This window comes from Tachyglossus aculeatus, chromosome 13 (genome assembly GCF_015852505.1).
Source record: "Tachyglossus aculeatus isolate mTacAcu1 chromosome 13, mTacAcu1.pri, whole genome shotgun sequence".
In the NCBI taxonomy this organism is placed as follows: Eukaryota; Metazoa; Chordata; class Mammalia; order Monotremata; family Tachyglossidae; genus Tachyglossus; species Tachyglossus aculeatus.
Window position 1 is genome coordinate 2,760,486 of NC_052078.1, and position 24,330 is coordinate 2,784,815.

At 48.3% G+C, this 24,330-nt stretch overlaps 1 protein-coding gene across 1 annotated transcript; it reads right to left on the minus strand.

Annotated features, from left to right (window-relative positions):
• Window positions 1–8,096: 8,096 nt before the first annotated feature.
• Window positions 8,097–23,589, minus strand: LOC119936066 (cathelicidin-1-like). Its single transcript, XM_038755449.1, has 4 exons — window positions 23,416–23,589; window positions 20,821–20,925; window positions 20,027–20,110; window positions 8,097–8,204 (listed from the first exon to the last, which is right to left on the minus strand). The coding sequence occupies exons 1-4, from the start codon at window positions 23,587–23,589 to the stop codon at window positions 8,097–8,099; spliced, it is 471 nt and encodes a 156-aa protein (XP_038611377.1).
• Between the last annotated feature and the right edge of the window lie 741 nt (window positions 23,590–24,330).

Consider the following 24,330-nt stretch of genomic DNA (forward strand, 5'->3'; position numbering starts at 1 on the left):
CCTAGTCCAGTGCCTGGCACATAGTAGGTCAACTTCTTGTTTCCTTTGGTTTGATCCTGCGTCCATTGTCCGGCTGGCACCCCCCTCTCTCCCTCTGTGCTCCCCCACTTAGCTGTGTGACCTTGGGCGAGTCACTTTACTTCTCTGTGCCTCAGTTCCCTCATCCGGAAAATGGGGAGGAAGACCGTGAGCCCCATGTGGGACAACCTGATCACCTTGTATCCCCCCCAGCGCTTAGAATAGTGCTTGGCACATAGTAAGCGCTTAACAAATGCCATTATTATTATTTACCGTTGGGCTCATTTCAAGGAATTAATCACAGTGCTTGGCACATAGTAAGCACTTAACAAATACCATTATTATTATTGTTATTTACCGTTGGGCCCATTTCAAGGAATTAATCATGGTTGGGGATATAAGCAGCGTGGGTCAGTGGAAAGAGCCCGGGCTTTGGAGTCCGAGGTCATGGGTTCGAATCCCGGCTCTGCCAACTGTCAGCTGTGTGATGTTGGGGAAGTCACTTCACTTCTCTGGGCCTCAGTTACATCATCTGTAAAATGGGGATGAAGACTGTGAGCCCCACGTGGGACAACCTGATCACCTTGTAACCTCCCAAGTGCTTTGCACATAGTAAGCGCTTAACAAATGCCATTATTATTATTATGGGTTCAAATCCCGGCTCCACCGTTAGCTGTGTGATGTTGGGTGAGTCACTTCACTTTTCTGGGCCTCAGTTACATCATCTGTAAAATGGGGATTAAGACTGAGTCCCACATAATAATAATGATGATGGCATTTATTAAGCACTTACTTTGTGCAAAGCACTGTTCTAAGCGCTGGGGAGGTTACAAGGTGATCAGGTTGTCCCACGGGGGGCTCAGTCTTCGTCCCCATTTTACAGATGACGTAACTGAGGCCCAGAGAAGAATAATACTAATAATGATGATGGCATTTATTAAGCACTTACTATGTGCAAAGCACTGTTCTAAGCGCTGGGGAGGTTACAAGGTGATCAGGTTGTCCCACGGGGGGCTCACAGTCTTCATCCCCATTTTACAGATGCGGTCACTGAGGCCCGGAGAAGCTAAGTGACTTGCCTGAAGTCACCCAGCTGACAAGTGACAGAGCCAGGATTTGAACCCGTGACCTCTGACTCCAAAGCCCGGGCTCTTTCCACTGAGCCACGCTGCTTCTCTAAAAGTACCTTCTTTAGGGGGATTAACGTCTCTCCATTTCACCCAGTCCTGCCTGCTGCCCCGTGTCTTTGCTAGGAAGTTGGTCCCGGAAATGACATTCATTCATTAAATTGTATTTATTGAGCGCTTACTGTGCGTAGAGCACTGTACTTAGCGCCAGGGAAGTACAAGTTGGCAATATATAGAGACGCACCGACATCGCGAGCCCATTCGGAGAGGGCAGGCCACAGGAAAGAGTTTGCCCGGGGGATTGGGCGAGGGAGAGTCCCCTTTTAGACTGTGAGCCCACTGTTGGGTAGGGACTGTCTCTATATGTTGCCAGTTTGTACTTCCCAAGCGCTTAGTACAGTGCTCTGCACACAGCGCTCAATAAATACGATTGATGATGATGATGAGAGGGGTCAGCTCTTACCCTGTCGGGGCTGAAGTCACGCTGGGCCAGGCCTGGCACCATTGGGCACATAATAATAATAATAATAATGATAATGGTAATGGCGTTTATTAAGCGCTTAGCAGCATGACTCAGTGGAAAGAGCCCGGGCTTTGGAGTCAGAGGTCACGGGATCAAATCCCGGCTCGGCCAATTGTCAGCTGGGTGACTTTGGGCAAGTCATTTCACTTCTCTGGGCCTCAGTTCCCTCATCTGTCAAATGGGGATGAAGACTGTGAGCCCCTTGTGGGACAACCTGATCACCTTGTAACCTCCCCAGCGCTTAGAACAGTGCTTTGCACATAGTAAGCGCTTAATAAATGCCATCATCATTATTATTATTCTCTGTGCCTCAGTTCCCTCATCTGTAAAATGGGGATGAAGACTGTGAGCCCCCCGTGGGACAACCTGATCACCTTGTAGACTGGGACTTTGAGCCCACTGTTGGGTAGGGGCTGTCTCTATATGTTGCCAACTTGTACTTCCCAAGCGCTTAGTACAGTGCTCTGCACACAGTAAGCGCTCAATAAATACGATTGATTGATTGATTGTAACCTCCCCAGCGCTTAGAACAGTGCTTTGCACATAGTAAGCACTTAATAAATGCCATTATTATTATTATTAAAGCACTGTTCTAAGCGCTGGGGAGGTTATCCCTCGGGGGGGCTCCCAGTCTTCATCCCCGTTTTCCAGTTGAGATCACTGAGGCCCAGAGAAGTGAAGTCTGGGCCTTCTAGACTTCTTCTAGAAGAAGCCTTCTAGTCTTCAGTCTTCTAGACTGTGAGCCCGCTGTTGGGTAGGGACCGTCTCTAGATGTCACCAACTTGGGCTTCCCAAGCGCTTAGTACAGTGCTCTGCACACCGTAAGTGCTCAATAAATACGATTGAATGAATGAATATTACTCTATTTTACTTGCCCATATTTACTATTCTAGTTATTTGATTTTGTTAATATGTTTTGTTTCATTGCCTGTCTCCCCCTTCTAGACTGTGAGCCCGCTGTTCGTAGGGACCGTCTCTAGATGTTGCCAACTTGGACTTCCCAAGCACTTAGTACAGTGCTCTGCACACAGTAAGCGCTCAGTAAATACAATTGAATGAATGAATGAATATTACTCTATTTTACTTGTCCATATTTACTAATTCTATTTATTTTATTTTGTTAATATGTTTTGTTTCATTGCCTGTCTCCCCCTTCTAGCCTATGAGCCCGCTGTTGGATAGGGGCCGTCTCTAGATGTTGCCAACTTGGACTTCCCAAGCGCTTAGTCCAGTGCTCTGCACACAGTAAGCGCTCAATAAATACGACGGAATGAATGAATGAATATCTATTACTCTATTTTACTTGTACATATTTACTATTCTGTTTATTTTATTTTGTTAATATGTTTTGTTTTGTTCTCTGTCTCCCCCTTCTAGACTGTGAGCCCGCTGTTGGGTGCGGACCATCTCTCTATGTTGCCAACTTGGACTTTCCAAGCGCTGAGTCCAGTGCTCCGCACACAGTAAGTGCTCAATAAATACGACTGAATGAATGAATGACTGGCTTCTGTTACCCAGGGGTGAGGCTGTATGGGCCGCCCCGGCTGGCACTAGGGCACCGACGCGCGGGCCAACGCTAGGCCCCGCCGCCGCCAAATGTGCCCACCCGAGGTCTGGCGACTCCCGGATCGATCGATTGTATTTATTGAGCGCTTCCTGCGTGCAGAGCACTGTACGAAGCGCTTGGGAAGTACAATTTGAGGGCGGACGGGCATCCAACTGGTGCGGTCACCCCCCGGGTGGGGGTCTTGGGGTCAGATTGTCCTGGTGTGTGGACCCAAGCCGGGGGCGGAGAGCTGGGACCCTTGCCATCACGTTGACAGGCCACCGGGACGGTCCCGGCTTTTAGGAAATCTGGCTTCCATCTTCCGCAAGTCGCCCCCCCGGGTTACCCCACCATCTCGGTGTTCAAACAACTGCGTTGCCCCATCGCCAGCTCTGTGGCTACTTGGTGCAATCTTGCGTGTGTCACCTCTCCTTCCCCCAGGCCCCCCGGCCTGCTGAGCCCCAGCTCAAAATCATGACACCCCGGAGCCCCCCGTCAGGACGATTATAATACGACAATAAATACGATTGAATCGATCAATCAATCGTATTTATTGAGCGCTTACTGTGTGCAGAGCACTGGACTAAGCGCCTGGGAAGTCCAAGTTGGCAACATCTAGAGACGGTCCCTACCCAACAGCGGGCTCACAGTCTAGAAGGGGGAGACAGACAACAAAACCATGATTATTTTCCATCGGGGAATGGCTTAGTCCAGTGCTCTGCACACAGTCAGTGCTCAATAATTACGATTGAATGAATGAATGAATGAACGAATACCAACATTATTATTGTCGTTAGCAGGGAATTCCTCTATCCTAGGAATATGCTGGTTCTGTGTGATCGTGCCGTGTGACCTTGGGCAAGTCACTTCACTTCTCTGGGCCTCAGTTCCCTCATCTGGAAAATGGGGATGAAGATGTGAGCCCCCCCGTGGGACCACCTCATCACCTTGTATCTCCCCCAGCGCTTAGAACAGTGCTTGGCACATAGTAAGCGCTTAACAAATACCAGGATTATTATTATTATTATTAGCAGGGAATTCCTCTATCCTAGGAATACGCTGGTTCTGTTTGATCGTGCCGTGTGACCTTGGGCAAGTCACTTCACTTCTCTGGGCCTCAGTTCCCTCATCTGTCAAATGGGGATGAACACTGGGAGCCCCACGGGGGACAACCTGATCACCTTGTATCTCCCCCAGCGCTTAGAACAGTGCTTGGCACATAGTAAGTGCCTAACAAATACCACAATTATAACTATTGACTCCTCCGGGCCTCAGTTCCCTCATCTGGAAAATGGGGATGAAGACTGTGAGCCCCTGCAGGACAGGGATTGCATCCAACCCGATTAGCCTGTATAATAATAATGATGGTATCTGTTAAGCAATTACTATGTGCAAAGCACTGTTCTAAGCGCTGGGGAGGTTACAAGGTGATCAGGTTGTCCCACGGGGGGCTCACAGTTTTGATCCCTATTTTCCAGATGAGGGAACTGAGGCCCAGAGAAGTGAAGTGACTTGTCCACAGTCATACAGCTGACAGGTAGCGGAGTGGGATTTGAACCCATGACCTCTGACTCCAAAGCCAGGGCTCTTTCCGCTGAGCCGCGCTGCTTCTCCAGTCTACCCTCAGCGCTTAGAACAGTGCCTGCCGTGTAGTAAGCGCTTAACAGCTTAACAGCTTTCCCCCCTTTTAGACTGTGAACCCACTGTTGGGTAGGGACTGTCTCTATATGTTGCCAACTTGGACTTCCCAAGCGCTTAGTACAGTACTCTGCACACAGTAAGCGCTCAATAAATACGATTGATTGATTGATTAACAGATACATCATCCTCATCATCACGAATCCGGCCTCAACCACACATTTATGGGGTTGCCACGGGAAACCGTGGATACTTGTGAATCTGAGGACCGCAGCAGACCTGTGCGGTCTCCACCACCCCGAGGGGGAACTAGAACCGGGACTGGGAGAGGAGCCGTTCATTCAGTTGTATTTATTGAGCGCCTACCGTGTGCAGAACACTGCACTAAGCGCTTGGGAGAGGACTGTATATCAATAAAGAGACTAGCGGAGGCCCTGGGCAGGCCGCTGTCCATCTCCCTCCGTATCAGAGTCCGGTCCCCCAGAGAGGAGATGTCTCCTCTGCTGCAGGCTTCAAAAGTCTACCCCAAATCCCACCTGCTGCAGCTTCATCCACAGCAGGGTTTGGGACAGAGCTCGGCCCTGTCTGGGGGGTCTCACCGCTTCCCCTTCCCCGGCTGCCGTTTCCCGCCTCCCGGCCGGAGTGGCATTCGTACATTCAATCGTATTTATGGAGCGCTTACTGTGTGCAGAGCACTGTACTAAGCGCCTGTGAGAGGACAATCTGGCCGTCAACGGGCGCGTCCCCTGCCCACAAGGAGATTCCAGTCTAGTCTAGTCTAGTCTCCTGCCCCTTTTAGACTGTGAGCCCACTGTTAGGTAGGGACTGTCTCTATATGTTGCCAACTTGTACTTCCCAAGCGCTTAGTACAGTGCTCTGCACACAGTAAGCGCTCAATAAATACGATTGATTGATTGATTGATTGATAGAGCAGGCAAGGCAGCCCCCCAGGACCAGGAGGGAGGGGAGGAAGGAGTGACCCCTTTTAATTCCCAGGGCGTCCGCCCCACCCGGACCCTCACTCCCAACAGTCGAGGCTGGGACGCCCCCACCGTCATCGTCATCATCATCAGCGGCGTTTATTGAGCGCTTATAATGTTCAGAGCACTGTACTAAACTCTGTCCCGGTGGCGAACATTAAACAAAGGTATTACCACGCGTCTGAGAGGCCCGAAACAGCCAATCCTGCCACGTCTACAAGGCCGACGGCGTTGCGATATCCGTTTGACACGCAGAGGCTGGGAAAGAAACAGCAAACAGCGTGAGGGATTCCGGCCTGACTGGCCCCCGGACCCAGATTCGGAACCTGCGGCCTTGAGCCCTCGATCTCAGGGCTGGGAGCAGGGAGAGAGACGATTCTGATTCTCTGGGCTGTAAACTCTCAGCTCTTTTGTATGTTTACTAATGAAGGTGGTATTTATTAAGCGCTTACTACGTGCCATGCACTGGCAACCTGATCACCTTGTTACATCCCCAGCGCTTAGAACAGTGCTTTGCACATAGTAAGTGCTTAATAAATACCATTATTATTATTATTATTATTATTATTAACAGAGTTAGGGTTTGGAAGGCATACAGTAAGCGCTCAATAAATATGATTGAATGAATGAATTTGCTATTCTATTTATTTTATCTTGTTAATATGTTTTGTTTTGTTGTCTGTCCCCCCCTTGTAGACTGTGAACCCGCTGTTGGGTAGGGACCGTCTCTATATGTCGCCAACTTGTACTTCCCAAGCGCTTAGTACAGTGCTCTGCACACAGTAAGCGCTCAATAAATACGATTGAAAGAATGAAAAGAAAGAATGCACACAGTAAGCACTCAATAAATACAATTGAATGAATGAATGAATGTTCCGAGTACTGAGGGAGATACAGGGTGATCAGGTTGTCCCCTGTGGGACTCCCAGTCTTCATCCCCATTTTCCAGATGAGGGAACTGAGGCCCAGAGAAGTGAAGCGACTTGCCCAAAGTCACACAGCAGACAAGCGGCGGAGCCGGGATTAGAGCCCACGACTTCTGACTCCCAAGCCTGGGCTCTTAATAATAATAATGTTGGTATTTGTTAAGCGCTTACTATGTGCCAAGCACTGTTCTAAGCGCTGGGGTAGATACAAGGCGATCAAGTTGTCCCACGTGGGGCTCCCAGTCTTCATCCCCATTCTCCAGATGAGGGAACTGAGGCCCAGAGAAGTGAAGCGACTTGCCCAAAGTCACACAGCAGACAAGCGGCGGAGCAGGGATTAGAACCCACGACTTCTGATTCCCAAGCCCAGGCTCTTGCCACTAAGCCACGCTGTTTCTGCACAGCGCTGTTTGTCTAATGGGAAGCGCTTAGTACAGTGCTCTGCACACAGTAAGCGCTCAGTAAATACGATTGAATGAATGAATTTGTTAAATGCTTACTGTGTGTCAGGCACTGTACTAAGCGCTGGGGTAGATGCAAGGAAATCGTGTCCCACATGGGGCTCACAGTTTTAATCCCCATTGTAATAATCACTGCGGTATTTGTTAAGCACTTATTATGTTTTAGGCACTGTACTAAGCGTCCAAGCAAGTGGAGTTGGATACAGTCCCTGTCCCCCGTGGGGCTCACAGTCTCAATCCTCACTTTCATGTTTGTACATATTTATTACTCTATTTATTTTACTTGTACATATCTATTCTATTTATTTTATTTTGTTAATATGTTTTGTTTTGTTCTCTGTCTCCCCCTTCTAGACTGTGAGCCCGTTGTTGGGTAGGGACCGTCTCTAGATGTTGCCATCTTGGACTTCCCAAGCGCTTAGTACAGTGCTCTGCACATAGTAAACGCTCAATAAATATGATTGATTGATTGATTTTCCAGATGAGGGAACTGAGGCCAGAGAAGAGAAGTGACTTACCCGAGGTCACACAGCGGACAAGTGACGGAGCCGGGATTATTCATTCAATCGTATTTATTGAGCGCTTACTGGGTAGCGCTCCCATCCACGTGTTTTGTTTTGTCGTCTAGTCTCCCCCTTCTAGACTGAGAGCCCGTTGTCGGGTAGGGACCGTCTCTATCTGTCGCCGACTTGGACTTCCCAAGCGCTCAGTCCAGTGCCCCTGCCCACAGTAAGCGCTCAGTAAATACGATTGAATGAATGAACCCCCGACCCTCCGAATCCCCAGGCCTAGGCTCAAGCCGCCACTCCACGCCGCTTCATCGTCATCAGTGGCATTTATTGAGCGCTCCTTCACCTTCCCGTCCCCGCGGCGGGGGTCATATCAGTTGATCAATTCTTTTGAGGCGTCTCAACAGCCCGTAACACCCGATCCTGCCACATTTCCGAGCCGGAAGGGGCCTCCTCGTCCGTTTGACACGCAGAGGCTGGGAAGGAAGCAGCGCGCAACCGTGAGGGACTCCGGGCCGGACCCCGGGGTGGCGAGTGCGAGGGGGGGGTCTCCCCTCCCCTGCTCCGGCTGCTCCAGGGGAACCGGTTCATATTCCATTTATTTTGTCAATAATGTCCCTCTAACTCTACTTCTATTTGTCCTGACACCTTGCCACCCGTCCACACGTTTTGTTCTGTCGCCCGTCTCCCCCTTCTAGGCCGTGAGCCCGTTGTCAGGTAGGGACCGTCTCTAGATGTCGCCAGCTTGTCCTTCCCAAGCGCTTAGTCCAGTGCTCTGCACACAGTAAGCGCTCAATAAATACGATTGAATGAACGAAAGAAGGCCTCGTGGACGAGGTGAGCTCTCAGTAGGGCGTTGAAGGGAGGAAGAGAGCTAGCTTGGCGGAGGTGTGGAGGGAGAGCATTCTTAGTCCAGTGCGCTGCATGCAGTAAGCGCTCAATAAATACGATTCAGTGCTCTGCACACGGTAAGCGCTCAATAAATACGATTAAATGAATTCCGGGCCAGGAGGAGGATGTGGGCCGGGGGTCGATGGCGGGATGAGCCACGAAGAGGTACAGTGAGGTCCGCACAGATCGTTTTTTTCTACAAAACCGTTCAGTCTACATTTCCCCCCATCTTCAAGACCCTCCAATCAATCAATCAATCAATCAATCGTATTTATTGAGGGCTTACTGTGTGCAGAGCACTGTACTAAGCGCTTGGGAAGTACAAGTTGGCAACACATAGAGACAGTCCCTGTCCCTCCAGTAGTTGCCCATCCACCTCCGCCTCAGACGGAAACCCGTCCCTGTCGGCTCTAAAGCCGTCCATCCCCTCGCCCCCTCCTAATAATAATAATTACGATGGCATTTACTAAACGCTTACTATGTGCAAAGCACCGTTCTAAGCACTGGGGAGGTTGCAAGGTGATCAGGTTGTCCCCCAGGAGGCTCACGGTCTTCATCCCCATTTGACAGAAGAGGGAACTGAGATGCAGAGAAGTGAAGTGACTTGCCCAAAGTCACGCAGCTGACAACTGGCAGAGCCGGGATTTGAACCCTTGACCTCTGACTCCCAAGCCCGGGCTCTTTCCACTGAGCCACGCTGCTTCTCTATAGTAAGCGCTTAAGAAATACCACCATTATTATTAGTAGTATAATTCACCCCACCCCCACAGCACTTATATATATATATATATATATATATATATATATATATATATATACATATATATAATAAATTAGATAAATAAATTATGGGTATATATGTATATATTATAAATTATATAATTATAATTTTATAATGTTTATATATTGTATATATTATATATAATTATAATTTTATAATTATAAATAAATTATGGGTATATGTATATATAAAATAAATTAGACAAATAAATTATGGGTATATATGTATATACCCATAATTTATTTGTCTAATTTATTATATATATATATACATATATACCCATAATTTATTTATCTAATTTATTATATATATATGCACATACCCATAATTTATTTATCTAATTTATTATATATATATATATACATATACCCATAATTTATTTATCTAATTTATTTTATATATATACCCATAATGTATTTATCTAATTCATTATATATATATGCACATACCCATAATTTATTGATCTAATTTATTTTATATATATACCCATAATTTATTTATCTAATTCATTATATATATGCATATACCCATAATTTATTGATCTAATTTATTTTATATATATACCCATAATTTATTGATCTAATTTATTATATATATATACCCATAATTTATTTATCTAATTTATTATATATCTAGGCATATACCCATAATTTATTTATCTAATTTATTTTATATATATACATATACTCATAATTTCTTTGTCTAATTTATTTTATATATATACCCATAATTTATTTATCTAATTTATTTTATATATGTGTGTGTGTAATATCTAATTTATTTATCTAAATAAATTATCTAATTTATTTTATATATATATGTGTGTGTATATATATATATATAAGTGTTGTGGGGGTGGGGTGAATTATACTAATAATAATAATAATGATGGTATTTGTTAAGCACTTACTATAGAGAAGCAGCGTGGCTCACTGGAATACATATATATATATATACATATATATATACACCCATAATTTATTTATCTGCCATCATTTATTTATTTGTATTGATGTCTGTCTCCCCCTCGCTAGGCCGTAAGCTCGTTGTAAGCAGGGAATATGACTCTTTATTGAAGTACCGTCTTCTCCTGAGTGCTTAGGACGTCGCTCTGCACACAGTAAGTGCTCAGTAAATACGATCGATTGAAGGAATGAAAATATTGAGTGATAACCAAGCTAAGTGCTTGGGAGAGTACGTACGAGTGGTTGATTATATGCGCTCAATAAGTACGATTGATTGATTGATTGCCTGAGGTTTGGGGGAAATACCTGTTTCTGGGGAACCCCCCTTTCATGGTCTCTGTCTCCCCCTTCTAGACTGTGAGCCTACTGTTGGGTAGGGACTGTCTCTATATGTTCCAACTTGTACTTCCCAAGCACTTAGTACAGTGCTCTGCACACAGTAAGCGCTCAATAAATATGATTGATGATGATGATGATGACTCCCAGGCCCGTGCCCCAACAGGGGGCTCACAGTCTAGAAGACAGCGGGCTCACAGTCTAGAAGGATCCACACCCCATCCACCATTCATTCATTCATTCATTCAATGGTATTTATTGAGCGCTTACTGTGTGCAGAGCACTGGACTAAGCGCTTGGGAAGTCCAAGTTGGCAACATATAGAGACGGTCCCTACCCAACAGCGGGCTCACAGTCTAGACGGATCTGCGCCCCATCCACACCTTATATGGGCTTGGCGCAATGATCCTTTCCTTCCTCCTGCTGGGACTGAATTAATTCAAGGGGCAGCCCAATTAATGATAATAATAATAATAATAATAATAATAATGGTATTTGTTAAGCGCTTACTATGTGCAAAGCACTGTTTTAAGCGCTGGGGAGATACAAGGTGATCAGGTTGTCCCACGTGGGGCTCACAGTCTTAATCCCCATTTTACAGATGAGGTAACTGAGGCCCAGAGAAGTTAAGTGACTTGCCCACAGTCACACAGCTGACAAGTGGAAGAGGCGGAATTTGAACCCACAACCTCTGACTCCAAAGCCCGTGCTCTTTCCACGGAGCCACACTGCTTCTCTATAATACTAATAATACTAATAATAATGATAATAACTGTGGTACTTGCATGAGAAGCAGTGTGGCTCAGCGGAGAGAGTCCGGGCTTTGGAGTCAGAGGTCATGGGTTCAAATGCCGGCCCCACCACTTGTCAGCTGTGCGACTTTGGGTGGGTCGCTGAGCTCCTCTGTGCCTCGGTTCCCTCACCTGCAAAATGGGGATGAAGACTGTGAGCCCCCCGTGGGACTTCCTGATCACCTTGTCACCTCCCCAGCGGTTAGAACGGTGCTTTTCACATAGTAAGCGCTTAATAAATGCTATCATTATTATTATTATTTGTTTGCTAGGCACTTACCACGTGCCAGGCACCATTCTAAGAGCTGGGGTGGAAACCAGCCAATTGGGTTGGACCCTCTCCCTATCCCACGGGGGGGCTCACGGTCTCCATCCCCATTTTGCAGATGGGGGAACTGAGGCACAGAGGAGCTGAGTGACTCGCCCGGGGTCGCGCAGCAGACAAGTGGCAGCAAACCTCGTGACTCCCAGGCCCGTGCCCCAACCCCATGCAGCAGACAAATGGCAGCAAACCTTCTGACTCCTTTTAGACTGTGAGCCTACTGTTGGGTAGGGACTGTCTCTATATGTTGCCAACTTGTACTTCTCAAGCGCTTAGTCCAGTGCTCTGCACACAGTAAGCGCTCAATAAATACGATTGATGATGATGATGATGATGACTCCCAGGCCCGTGCCCCAACCCCATGCAGCAGACAAATGGCAGCAAGCCTTGTGACTCCCAGGCCCGTGCCCCAACCCTATGCAGCAGACAAATGGCAGCAAACCTTGTGACTCCCAGTCTCTATATGTTGCCAACTTGTACTTCCCAAGCGCTTAGTACAGTGCTCTGCACACAGTAAGCACTCAATAAATACAATTGATGGTGATGATGATGACTTCCAGGCCCGTGCCCCAACCCCATGCAGCAGACAAATGGCAGCAAACCTTGTGACTCCTTTTAGACTGTGAGCCCACTGTTGGGTAGGGACTGTCTCTATAGGTTGCCAACTTGTACTTCCCAAGTGCTTAGTACAGTGCTCTGCACACAGTAAGCGCTCAATAAATACAATTGATGATGATGATGATGATGATGACTCCCAGGCCCGTGCCCTGTCCCTATGCAGCAGACAAATGGCAGCAAACCTTGTGACTCCCAGGCCCGTGCCCCAACCTCATGCAACAGACGAATGGCAGCAAACCTTGTGACTCCTTCTAGACTGTGAGCCTACTCTTGGGTAGGGACTGTCTCTATATGTTGCCAACTTGTACTTCCCAAGCACTTAGTACAGTGCTCTGCACACAGTCAGCACTCAATAAATACGATTGATGATGATGATGACTCCCAGGCCCATGCCCTAACCCCATGCAGCAGACAAATGGCAACAAACCTTGTGACTCCTTTTAGACTGTGAGCCTACTGTTGGGTAGGGAATGTCTCTATATTTTGCCAACTTGTGCTTCCCAAGTGCTTAGTACAGTGCTCTGCACACAGTAAGCGCTCAATAAATACGATTGATGATGATGATGATGATGACTCCCAGGCCCGTGCCCCAACCCCATGCAGCAGACAAATGGCAGCAAACCTTGTGACTCCTTTTAGACTGTGAGCCTACTGTTGGGTAGGGACTGTCTCTATATGTTGCCAACTTGTACAAGCACTTACTACAGTGCTCTGCACACAGTAAGCGCTCAATAAATACGATTGATGATGATGATGATGACTCCCAGGCCCGTTCCCCAACCCAATGCAGCAGACAAATGGCAGCAAATCTTGTGACTCCCAGGCCCGTGCCCCAACCCCATGCCGCAGACAAACGGCAGCAAACCTTGTGACTCCTTTTAGACTGTGAGCCTACTGTTGGGTAGGGACTGTCTCTGTAGGTTGCCAACTTGGACTTCCCAAGCGCTTAGTACAGTGCTCTGCACACAGTAAGCGCTCAATAAATACGATTGATGATGATGATGACTCCCAGGCCCGTGCCCCAATCCCATGCAGCAGACAAATGGCAGCAAATCTTGTGACTCCCAGGCCCGTGCCCCAACCCTATGCAGCAGACAAATGGCAGCAAACCTTGTGACTCCCAGTCTCTATTTGTTGCCAACTTGTACTTCCCAAGCGCTTAGTACAGTGCTCTGCACACAGTAAGCGCTCAATAAATACGATTGATTGATTGATTGTCTCCCCCCTTTTAGACTGTGAGCCCACTGTTGGGTAGGGACTGTCTCTATATGTTGCCAACTTGTACTTCCCAAGCGCTTAGTACAGTGCTCTGCACACAGTAAGCGCTCAATAAATACGATTGATGATGAGGAGGAGGACTCCCAGGCCCGTGCCCTAACCCCATGCAGCAGACGAATGGCAGCAAACCTTGTGACTCCCAGGCCCGTGCCCCGACCCCATGCAGCAGACAAATGGCAGCAAACCTTGTGACTCCTTTTAGACTGTGAGCCCACTGCTGGGTATGGACTGTCTCTATATGTTGCCAACTTGTACTTCCCAAGCGCTTAATACAGTGCTCTGCACACAGTAAGCGCTCCATAAATACGATTGATGTTAATGATGATGACTCCCAGGCCCGTGCCCTAACCCCATGCAGCAGACAAATGGCAGCAAACCTTGTGACTCCTTTTAGACTGTGAGCCCACTGTTGGGTAGGGACTGTCTCTATATGTTGCCAACTTGTACTTCCCAAGTGCTTAGTACAGTGCTCTGCACACAGTAAGCGCTCAATAAATACAATTGATGATGATGATGATGATGATGACTCCCAGGCCCGTGCCCCAACCCCATGCAGCAGACAAATGGCAGCAAACCTTGTGACTCCCAGTCTCTATATGTTGCCAACTTGTACTTCCCAAGCGCTTAGTACAGTGCTTTGCACACAGTAAGCGCTCAATAAATACGATTGATTGATTGATTGTTTCCCCCCTTTCAGACTGTGAGCCCACTGTTGGGTAGGGATTGTCTCTATATGTTTCCAACTTGTACTTCCCAAGCGCTTAGTACAGTGCTCTGCACACAGTAAGCACTCAATAAATACGATCGATGATGATGATGATGACTCCCAGGCCCGTGCCCCAACCCCATGCAGCAGACAAATGGCAGCACCCTTGTGACTCCTTTTAGACTGTGAGCCTACTGTTGGGTAGTGACTGTCTCTATATGTTGCCAACGTGTACTTCCCAAGCGCTTAGTACAGTGCTCTGCACACAGTAAGCACTCAATAAATACGATTGATGATGATGATGATGATGATGATGACTCCCAGGCCTGTGGTCTATCCCTATGCAGCAGACAAATGGCAGCAAACCTCGTGACTCCCAGGCCCGTGCCCCAACCCCATGCAGCAGACAAATGGCAGCAAACCTTGTGACTCCTTTTAGACTGTGAGCCCACTGCTGGGTATGGACTGTCCCTATATGTTGCCAACTTGTACTTCCCATGCGCTTAGTACAGTGCTCTGCACACAGTAAGCGCTCAATAAATACAATTGATGATGATGATGATGATGATGATGATGATGATGACTCCCAGGCCCGTGCCCTGTCCCTATGCAGCAGACAAATGGCAGCAAACCTTGTGACTCCCAGGCCCGTGCCCCAACCCCATGCAACAGACGAATGGCAGCAAACCTTGTGACTCCTTCTAGACTGTGAGCCTACTCTTGGGTAGGGACTGTCTCTATATGTTGCCAACTTGTACTTCCCAAGCACTTAGTACAGTGCTCTGCACACAGCACTCAATAAATACGATTGATGATGATGATGACTCCCAGGCCCGTGCCCTAACCCCATGCAGCAGACAAATGGCAGCAAACCTTGTGACTCCTTTTAGACTGTGAGCCTACTGTTGGGTAGGGAATGTCTCTATATTTTGCCAACTTGTACTTCCCAAGTGCTTAGTACAGTGCTCTGCACACAGTAAGCGCTCAATAAATACGATTGATGATGATGATGATGATGACTCCCAGGCCCATGCCCCAACCCCATGCAGCAGACAAATGGCGGCAAACCTTGTGACTCCTTTTAGACTGTGAGCCTACTGTTGGGTAGGGACTGTCTCTATATGTTGCCAACTTGTACAAGCACTTACTACAGTGCTCTGCACACAGTAAGCGCTCAATAAATACGATTGATGATAATGATGATGACTCCCAGGCCCGTTCCCCAACCCAATGCAGCAGACAAATGGCAGTAAACCTTGTGACTCCCAGGCCCGTGCCCCAACCCCATGCAGCAGACAAACGGCAGCAAACCTTGTGACTCCTTTTAGACTGTGAGCCCACTGTTGGGTAGGGACAGTCTCTATAGGTTGCCAACTTGGACTTCCCAAGCGCTTAGTACAGTGCTCTGCACACAGTAAGCGCTCAATAAATACGATTGATGATGATGATGATGATGACTCCCAGGCCCGTGCCCTAACCCCATGCAGCAGACAAACGGCAGCAAACCTTGTGACTCCTTTTAGACTGTGAGCCTACTGTTGGGTAGGGACTGTCTCTATATGTTGCCAACTTGTACTTCCCAAGCGCTTAGTACAGTGCTCTGCACACAGTAAGCGCTCAATAAATACGATTGATGATGATGATGATGATGACTCCCAGGCCCGTGCCACAAACCCATGCAGCAGACAAATGGCAGCAAAGCTTGTGACTCCCAGTCTCTATATGTTGCCAACTTGTACTTCCCAAGCACTTAGTACAGTGCTCTGCACACAGTAAGCGCTCATTAAATATGATTGATTGATTGATTGTTTCCCCCCTTTTAGACTGTGAGCCCACTGTTGGGTAGGGACTGTCTCTATATGTTGCCAACTTGTACTTCCCAAGCTCTTAGTCCAGTGCTCTGCACACAGTAAGTGCTCAATAAATACGATTGATGATGATGATGAAATGGCAGCAAACCTTGTGACTCCCAGGCCCGTGCCCCAACCCCATGCAGCAGACAAATGGCAGCAAACCTTGTGACTCCTTTTAGACTGTGAGCCCACTGTTGGGTAGGGACTGTTTCTATAGGTTGCCAACTTGTACTTCCCAAGCGCTTAGTACAGTGCTCTGCACACAGTAAGTGCTCAATAAATACAATTGATGATGATGATGATGACTCCCAGGCCCGTGCCCCAACCCCATGCAGCAGACAAATGGCGGCAAACCTTCTGACTCCTTTTAGACTGTGAGCCCACTGTTGGGTAGGGACTGTCTCTATAGGTTGCCAACTTGTACTTCCCAAGTGCTTAGTACAGTGCTCTGCACACAGTAAGCGCTCAATAAATACAATTGATGATGATGATGATGACTCCCAGGCCCGTGCCCCAACCCCATGCAGCAGACAAAAGGCAGCAAACCTTGTGACTCCCAGTCTCTATATGTTGCCAGCTTGTACTTCCCAAGCGCTTAGTACAGTGCTCTGCACACAGTAAGCGCTCAATAAGTACAATTGATTGATTGATTGTTTCCCCCCTTTTAGACTGTGAGCCCACTGTTGGGTAGGGACTGTCTCTATATGTTGCCAACTTGTACTTCCCAAGTGCTTAGTACACTGCTCTGCACACAGTAAGTGCTCAATAAATACGATTGATGATGATGATGATGACTCCTAGGCCCGTGCCCCAACCCCATGCAGCAGACAAATGGCAGCAAACCTTGTGACTCCTTTTAGACTGTGAGCCTACAGTTGGGTAGCGACTGTCTCTATATGTTGCCAACTTGTACTTCCCAAGCGCTTAGTACAGTGCTCTGCACACAGTAAGTGCTCAATAAATATGATTGATGATGATGACGATGACTCCCAGGCCTGTGCCCCAACCCCATGCAACAGACGAATGGCAGCAAACCTCGTGACTCCCAGGCCCGTGCCCCAACTCCATGCCATACTGCTTCTCTATCGATGGTTATCGATTGATCCCTGGTATGTACTGAGCGCTCACACGCTTTGTGTGCTTTGTGTCCCACAGTGGGCTCACAGTCTTCCTCCCCATTTTACAGATGAGGTAACTGAGGCCCAGAGAAGTGAAGTGACTTGCCCAAAGTCACACAGCTGAAAATTGGCAGAGCTGGGATGTGAACCCATGACCTTCCTCCCTTCAAGGCCCTACTGAGAGCTCACTTCCTCCAGGAGGCCTTCCCAGACAGAGCCCCTTCCTTCCTCTCCCCTTTGTCCCCCTCTTCATCCCCCATCTTACCTCCTTCCCTTCCCCACAGCACCTGTATATATGTATATATGTTTGTACATATTTATTACTCTATTTATTTATTTATTTATTTTACTTGTACATATCTATTCTATTTATTTTTATTTTGTTAGTTTGGTTTTGTTCTCTGTCTCCCCCCTTTTAGACTGTGAGCCCACTGTTGGGTAGGGACTGTCTCTATATGTTGCCAACTTGTACTTCCCAAGCGCTTAGTACAGTGCTCTGCACACAGTAAGCGCTCAATAAATACGATTGATGATGATGACTCCCAGGCCCGTGCCCCAACCCCATGCAACAGACAAGTGGCAGCAAACCTTGTGACTCCTTTTAGACTGTGAGCCCACTGTTGGGTAGGGACCGTCTCTCTATGTTGCCAACTTGTACTTCCCAAGCGCTTAGTACAGTGCTCTGCACACAGTAAGTGCTCAATAAATATGATTGATGATGATGACGATGACTCCCAGGCCCGTGCCCCAACCCCATGCAACAGACGAATGGCAGCAAACCTCGTGACTCCCAGGCCCGTGCCCTAACCCCATGCCATACTGCTTCTCTATTGATGGTTATCGATTGATCCCTGGTATGTACTGAGCGCTCGCGTGCTTTGTGTGCTTTGTGTCCCACAGGGGGCTCACGGTCTTCCTCCCCATTTTACAGATGAGGTAACTGAGGCCCAGAGAAGTGAAGTGACTTGCCCAAAGTCACACAGCTGACAATTGGCAGAGCTGGGATTTGAACCCATGACCTTCCTTCCTTCAAGGCCCTACTGAGAGCTCACCTCCTCCAGGAGGCCTTCCCAGACTGAGCCCCTTCCTTCCTCTCCCCCTCGTCCCCCTCTCCATCCCCCCATCTTACCTCCTTCCCTTCCCCACAGCACCTGTATATATGTTTGTACATATTTATTACTCTATTTATTTATTTATTTATTTATTTTACTTGTACATATCTATTCTATTTATTTTATTTTGTTTGTTTGGTTTTGTTCTCTGTCTCCCCCTTTTAGACTGTGAGCCCACTGTTGGGTAGGGACTGTCTCTATACGTTTCCAACTTGGACTTCCCAAGCGCTTAGTCCAGTGCTCTGCACACAGTAAGCGCTCAATAAATACAATTGATGATGATGACGATGACTCCCAGGCCCGTGTCCCAACCCCATGCAGCAGACAAATGGCAGCAAACCTCGTGACTCCCAGGCCCATGCCCCAACCCCATGCCATACTGCTTCTCTATCGATAGTTATCAATTGATCCCTGGTATGTACTGAGCGCTCGCTGCTTTGTGTGCTTTGTGTCCCACAGGGGGCTCTCAGTCTTCCTCCCCGTTTTACAGATGAGGTAACTGAGGCCCAGAGAAGTGAAGTGACTTGCCCAAAGTCACACAGCTGACAATTGGCAGAGCTGGGATTTGAACCCATGACCTTCCTCCCTTCAAGGCCCTACTGAGAGCTCAACTCCTCCAGGAGGCCTTCCCAGGCTGAGCCCCTTCCCTCCTCTCCCTCTCGTCCCCCTCTCCATCCCCCCATCTTACCTCCTTCCTTTCCCCACAGCACCTGTATAGAGGTATATATGTTTGTACATATTTATTACTCTATTTATTTATTTATTTTACTTGTACCTATCTATTCTATTTATTTTATTTTGTTAGTATGTTTGGTTTTGTTCCCTGTCACCCCCTTCTAGACTGTGAGCCCACTGTTGGGTAGGGACCGTCTCTATGTGTTGCCAACTTGTACTTCCCAAGTGCTTAGTACAGTGGTCTGCGCACAGTAAGCACTCAATAAATATGATTGATTGATTGATCCACCATTCATTCTTTCATTCATTCAATCGTATTTATTGAGCACTTACTGTGCGCGGAGCACTGGACTAAGCGCTTGGGAAGTCCAAGTTGGCAACATATAGATCCGGTCCCTACCCAACAGTGGGCTCACAGTCTAGAAGTCTCCATCCCCCTCACCCCCCCGTCTTACCTCCTTCGCTTCCCCACAGCACCTGTATCTATGTATATATGTTTGTACGTATTTATTACTCTATGTATTTATTTATTTATTTATTTTACTTGTACAATATCTATTCTATTTTATTTTCTGAATATGTTTGGTTTTGTTCTCTGTCTCCCCTTTCTAGACTGTGAGCCTGCTGTTGGGTAGGGACTGTCTCTAGATGTTGCCGACTTGGACTTCCCAAGCGCTTAGTCCAGTGCTCTGCACACAGGAAGCGCTCAATAAATACGACTGATTGATTGATTGATTGATTGATAGAAGACAGCGGACTCACAGTCTAGAGGGATCCCACACCCCAGCAAAGGTTCAACGCTCCCCCCTCCGTCCCCTTCCCTGACCAAGGTCAAGCAAACCAGACACTCACCGCCCGGCCCAGGGTATCGCAGGTGACCAGGATACCACGACTGTCGTCTTCCAAGGAGACAAGTCCAGTACAGGCTCTCACCAGCTGTGGGGGGTGGAGGGAGAGGTGCCCTCAGTGACCACGGAAAGGGGTCTCCTTGCGGGAGCCTGGGCCCAGCCCCCCGCCCCGCTCAACGCTACGGGGTGGCCGGGAGAGGCGGGCGAGTCTATCAATCAATCAATCAATCAATCAATCGTATCTATTGAGCGCTTACTGTGTGCAGAGCACTGGACTAAGCGCTTGGGAAGTCCAAGTTGGCAACATATAGAGATGGTCCCTACCCAAAAGTGGGCTCACAGTCTAGAAGACCTCCTCCAGGAGGCCTTTCACCACCTCCAGGAGGCCTTCCCAGACTGAGCCCCTTCCTTCCTCTCCCTCTCGTCCCCCTCTCCATCCCCCCCATCTCACCTCCTTCCCTTCCCCACAGCACCTGTATATATGGATATATGTTTGTACATATTTATTACTCTATTTATTTTACTTGTACATATCTATTCTATTGATTTTATTTTGTTAGTATGTTTGGTTTTGTTCTCTGTCTCCCCCTTTTAGACTGTGAGCCCCCTGTTGGGTAGGGACCGTCTCTCTATGTTGCCAACTTGGACTTCCCAAGCGCTTAGTCCAGTGCTCTGCACACAGTAAGTGCTCAATAAATACGATTGAGTGATTGATTGATTGATAGAAGGATCCACACCCCATCCACCATTCATTCTTTCATTCATTCATTCATTCAATGGTATTTATTGAGTCCTTACCCCATCGGGGCTGAAATCGCACTTGTCCAGTTCCAGGCCCGGCGCGTTTGGGCACACGGTCTCCTGCAGGGTGAAGCTCAGCTCCTGAGTCCGTGCCCGGGAGCTCTGTGAGGAGAGAGGGAGGGGTGGCAGTGGGGTGGTCCCCAAAAGCCCGGAAAGACCCTCGGGGGCCGCCTGTCAGGTGCAGGTTGTGTGACCTTGGACAAGCCACTTCCTCTGGCCCTCAGTTCCCTCATCCATAAAATGGGGATTCCATCCCTGTTCTCCACTTCTCTGGCCCTCAGTTCCCTCATCCGTAAAATGGAGATAATAATAATAATAATAATAATGATGGTATTTGTTAATAATAATAATAATAATTGGCATTTATTAAGCGCTTACTATGTTGGACATGGTCGTTGTCCCACAAGGGGCTCACACTCACCCCCATTTTACAGATGAAGTAACTGAGGCCCAGATGAAAGAATTTCCCAGAAAGGATGAAGGGTGAGCCTCATTCACATGACTGTGGGGCCAAAGACCCGCAATCAATCAATCAATCATATTTATTGAGCACTTACTTTGTGCAGAGCACTGTACTAAGCGCTGCAAAGCACTGTTCTAAGCGCTGGGGAGGATACAGGGTGATCAGGTTGTCCCACTGTCCCACAAGGGGCTCACACTCATCCCCATTTTACAGATGAAGTAACTGAGGCCCAGATGAAAGAATTTCCCAGAAAGGATGAAGGGTGAGCCTCATTCACATGACTGTGGGGCCAAAGACCCACAATCAATCAATCAATCGTATTTATTGAGCACTTACTTTGTGCAGAGCACTGTACTAAGCGCTGCAAAGCACTGTTCTAAGCGCTGGGGAGGATACAGGGTGATCAGCTTGTCCCACGTGGGGCTCACAGTCTTAATCCCCAGTTTACAGATGAGGTCACTGAGGCCCAGAGAAGTGAAGTGACTTGCCCAAGATCACACAGCAGACATGTGGCGGAGTCGGAATTCGAACCCATGACCTCTGACTCCAAAGCCCGTGCTCTTTCCACTGAGCCACGCTGCTTCTCTAAGCAGCTTACTATGTTAAGCGCTTACTATGTGCAAAGCATTCCATCCCCGTTCTCCCTCCCCCTTAATAATAATAATGATGGTATTTGTTAAGCGCTTACTATGTGCCAAACACTGTTCTAGATACAAGTTCATCAGGTTGTCCCACGTGGGGCTCACAGTCTTCCTTGTCTGGCCTTGTCTGCCTTGTGACCTTGAGCGAGTCACTTCCCTTCTCCGGGCCTCAGTTCCCTCTTCTGGAAAGTGGGGATTAATAATAATAATAATAATGATGGCATTTATTAAGCGCTTATGATGTGCCAAGCACTGTTCTAAGCGCTGGGGAGGTTACAGGGTGATCAGGTTGTCCCTCAGGGAGGCTCACAGTCTTCATCCCCATTTTACAGATGAGGGAACAGAGGCCCAGAGATTAATACTAATAATAATGATGGTATTTGTTCAGCGCTTACGATGTGCCAAGCACTGTTCTAAGCGCTGGGGAGGTTACAGGGTGATCAGGTCATCCCACGGGGAGGCTCACAGTCTTCATCCCCATTTTACAGATGAGGGAACAGAGGCCCAGAGAATAATAATAATAATGATGATGGTATTTGTTAAGTGCTTACGATGTGCCAAGAACTGTTCTAAGCGCTGGGGAGGCTACAGGGTAATCAGGTGGTCCCACGGGGAGGCTCACAGTCTTCATCCCCATTTTACAGATGAGGGAACAGAGGCCCAGGGAAGTGAAGTGACTTGCCCAAAGTCACACAGCTGCCAATTGGTAGAGCCAGGATTGGAACCCATGACCTCTGACTCCAAAGCCCGGGCTTTTCCATTGAGCCACGCTGCTTCTCTGAGACTAAGATTAAGTCTAAGATTAAGACCGCGAGCCCCACGGGGCACAGGGACTGCATCCAGCCAGCTTACTTTGTCTCTACTCCAGCGCTCAGTAATAATAATAATAATAATAATAGCATTTATTAAGCGCTTACTATGTACAAAGCACTGTTCTAAGCGATGGGGAGGTCACAAGGTGATCAGGCTGTCCCACAGGGGGCTCACAGTCTTCATCCCCATTTTACAGATGAGGAAACGGAGGCCTGGAGAAGTTAAGTGACTTGCCCAAAGTCACACAGCTAACATTTGGCGGAGCGGAATTTGAACCCACAACCTCTGACTCCAAAGCCTGTGCCCTTCTCCACTGAACCACGCTGCTTCTCACAATAATAATGGCATTTGCTAAGCGCTTACTATGTGCAACGCACTGTTCTAAGCGCTGGGGGGGATAATCAGGTTGTCCCACATGGGACTAACAGTCTTCCCATTTTACAGATGCGGTAACCAAGGCTCAGAGAAGTTAAGTGACTTGCCCAAGGTCACACAGCAGACGTGTGGCAGAGCCGGGATTAGAACCCGTGACCTCTGACTCCCAAGCCCGGGCTCTTTCCACTGAGCCACGCTGCTTCTCTACAGCGTCGTCCGGCACGTAACAAGCCCTTTCGTCTCTACCCCAGCGCTCAGTACAGCGTCCGCCAAACCAATGCCCGCGGTGATGGCGATTACCTGGGCCGGGGCAGGGGCGGCCTCCAGCAGGCGGAAGGCGTGTTGGCCGCCGGACTGTCGGTTGTAGGAGCCGAGTGCGAGGGACAGAGCCTCTCTGTGGCTCAGCGCCTGCGACGGGTAGGCCGCGACGCCCGCAGTCTGGGCCAGCAGGATGAGCAGGAGTAGCAGCCCCATCCTCCCCGCCGTCCGGGCCGGAGGGCGACCAGTATGGGTACCGTCCCTCTCCCCCAGACACGAGGCTTTATTGGCCTCCCCCACGTGGACCCCGTCCCGCTTGGAGTTTGGAAACGCGTGAGCGGTTTCCTGGAGCGGGTGGGCCCGGCCTCCCGCGGACGGTTTCCTGAGTTTCCCATCTCGGTGTCCTCACCCATGGATTTCTCCACCTCCGGCTCTGTGGTCGCCCGGGGGGCGTCCAGTATTTGCCGCCTCCGCTGGGCCGGGCCCCGGCCCCCCCAGTGGGGCCCCGACTCGCTCCCTTGATTCGTCCCCTCTCCCAGCCCCTCTCCCAGCCCCACCGCACTTGTGTCCGTATCTCTCATTTATTCATTCATCCAATCGTATTTATTGAGCGCTTACTGTGTGCAGAGCACTGGACTAAGCGCTTGGGAAGTCCAAGTTGGAGACATATAGACTGTGAGCCCATTAGAGTCACATTAGACTGTGAGCCAACTGTTGGGTAGGGACTGTCTCTATATGTTGCCAATTTGTACTTCCCAAGCGCTTAGTACAGTGCTCTGCACATAGTAAGCGCTCAATAAATACGATTGATGATGATATAGAGATTTAGATGAATGATAACGATGGGTATCCAGGTTGTCCCACGTGGGGCTAACAGTCTTCCCATTTTACAGATGAGGCAACTAAGTCTCAGAGAAGTTAAATGTGACTGTGAGCCCACTGTTGGGTAGGGACCGT

Bases quoted from the DNA above. Each gene is read 5' to 3' on its own strand.
- LOC119936066 (XM_038755449.1), bottom strand. From the start codon at position 23,589: ATGGGGCTGCTACTCCTGCTCATCCTGCTGGCCCAGACTGCGGGCGTC. The intron at 20,926-23,415 runs GTAATCGCCATC...CTCTCCTCACAG, and splicing joins CCGCCCCTGCCCCGGCCCAG to AGCTCCCGGGCACGGACTCA. The intron at 8,205-20,026 runs GTGAGTGTCTGG...CTTCCTTCCCAG, and splicing joins GCGATACCCTGGGCCGGGCG to CCTCTGCGTGTCAAACGGAC.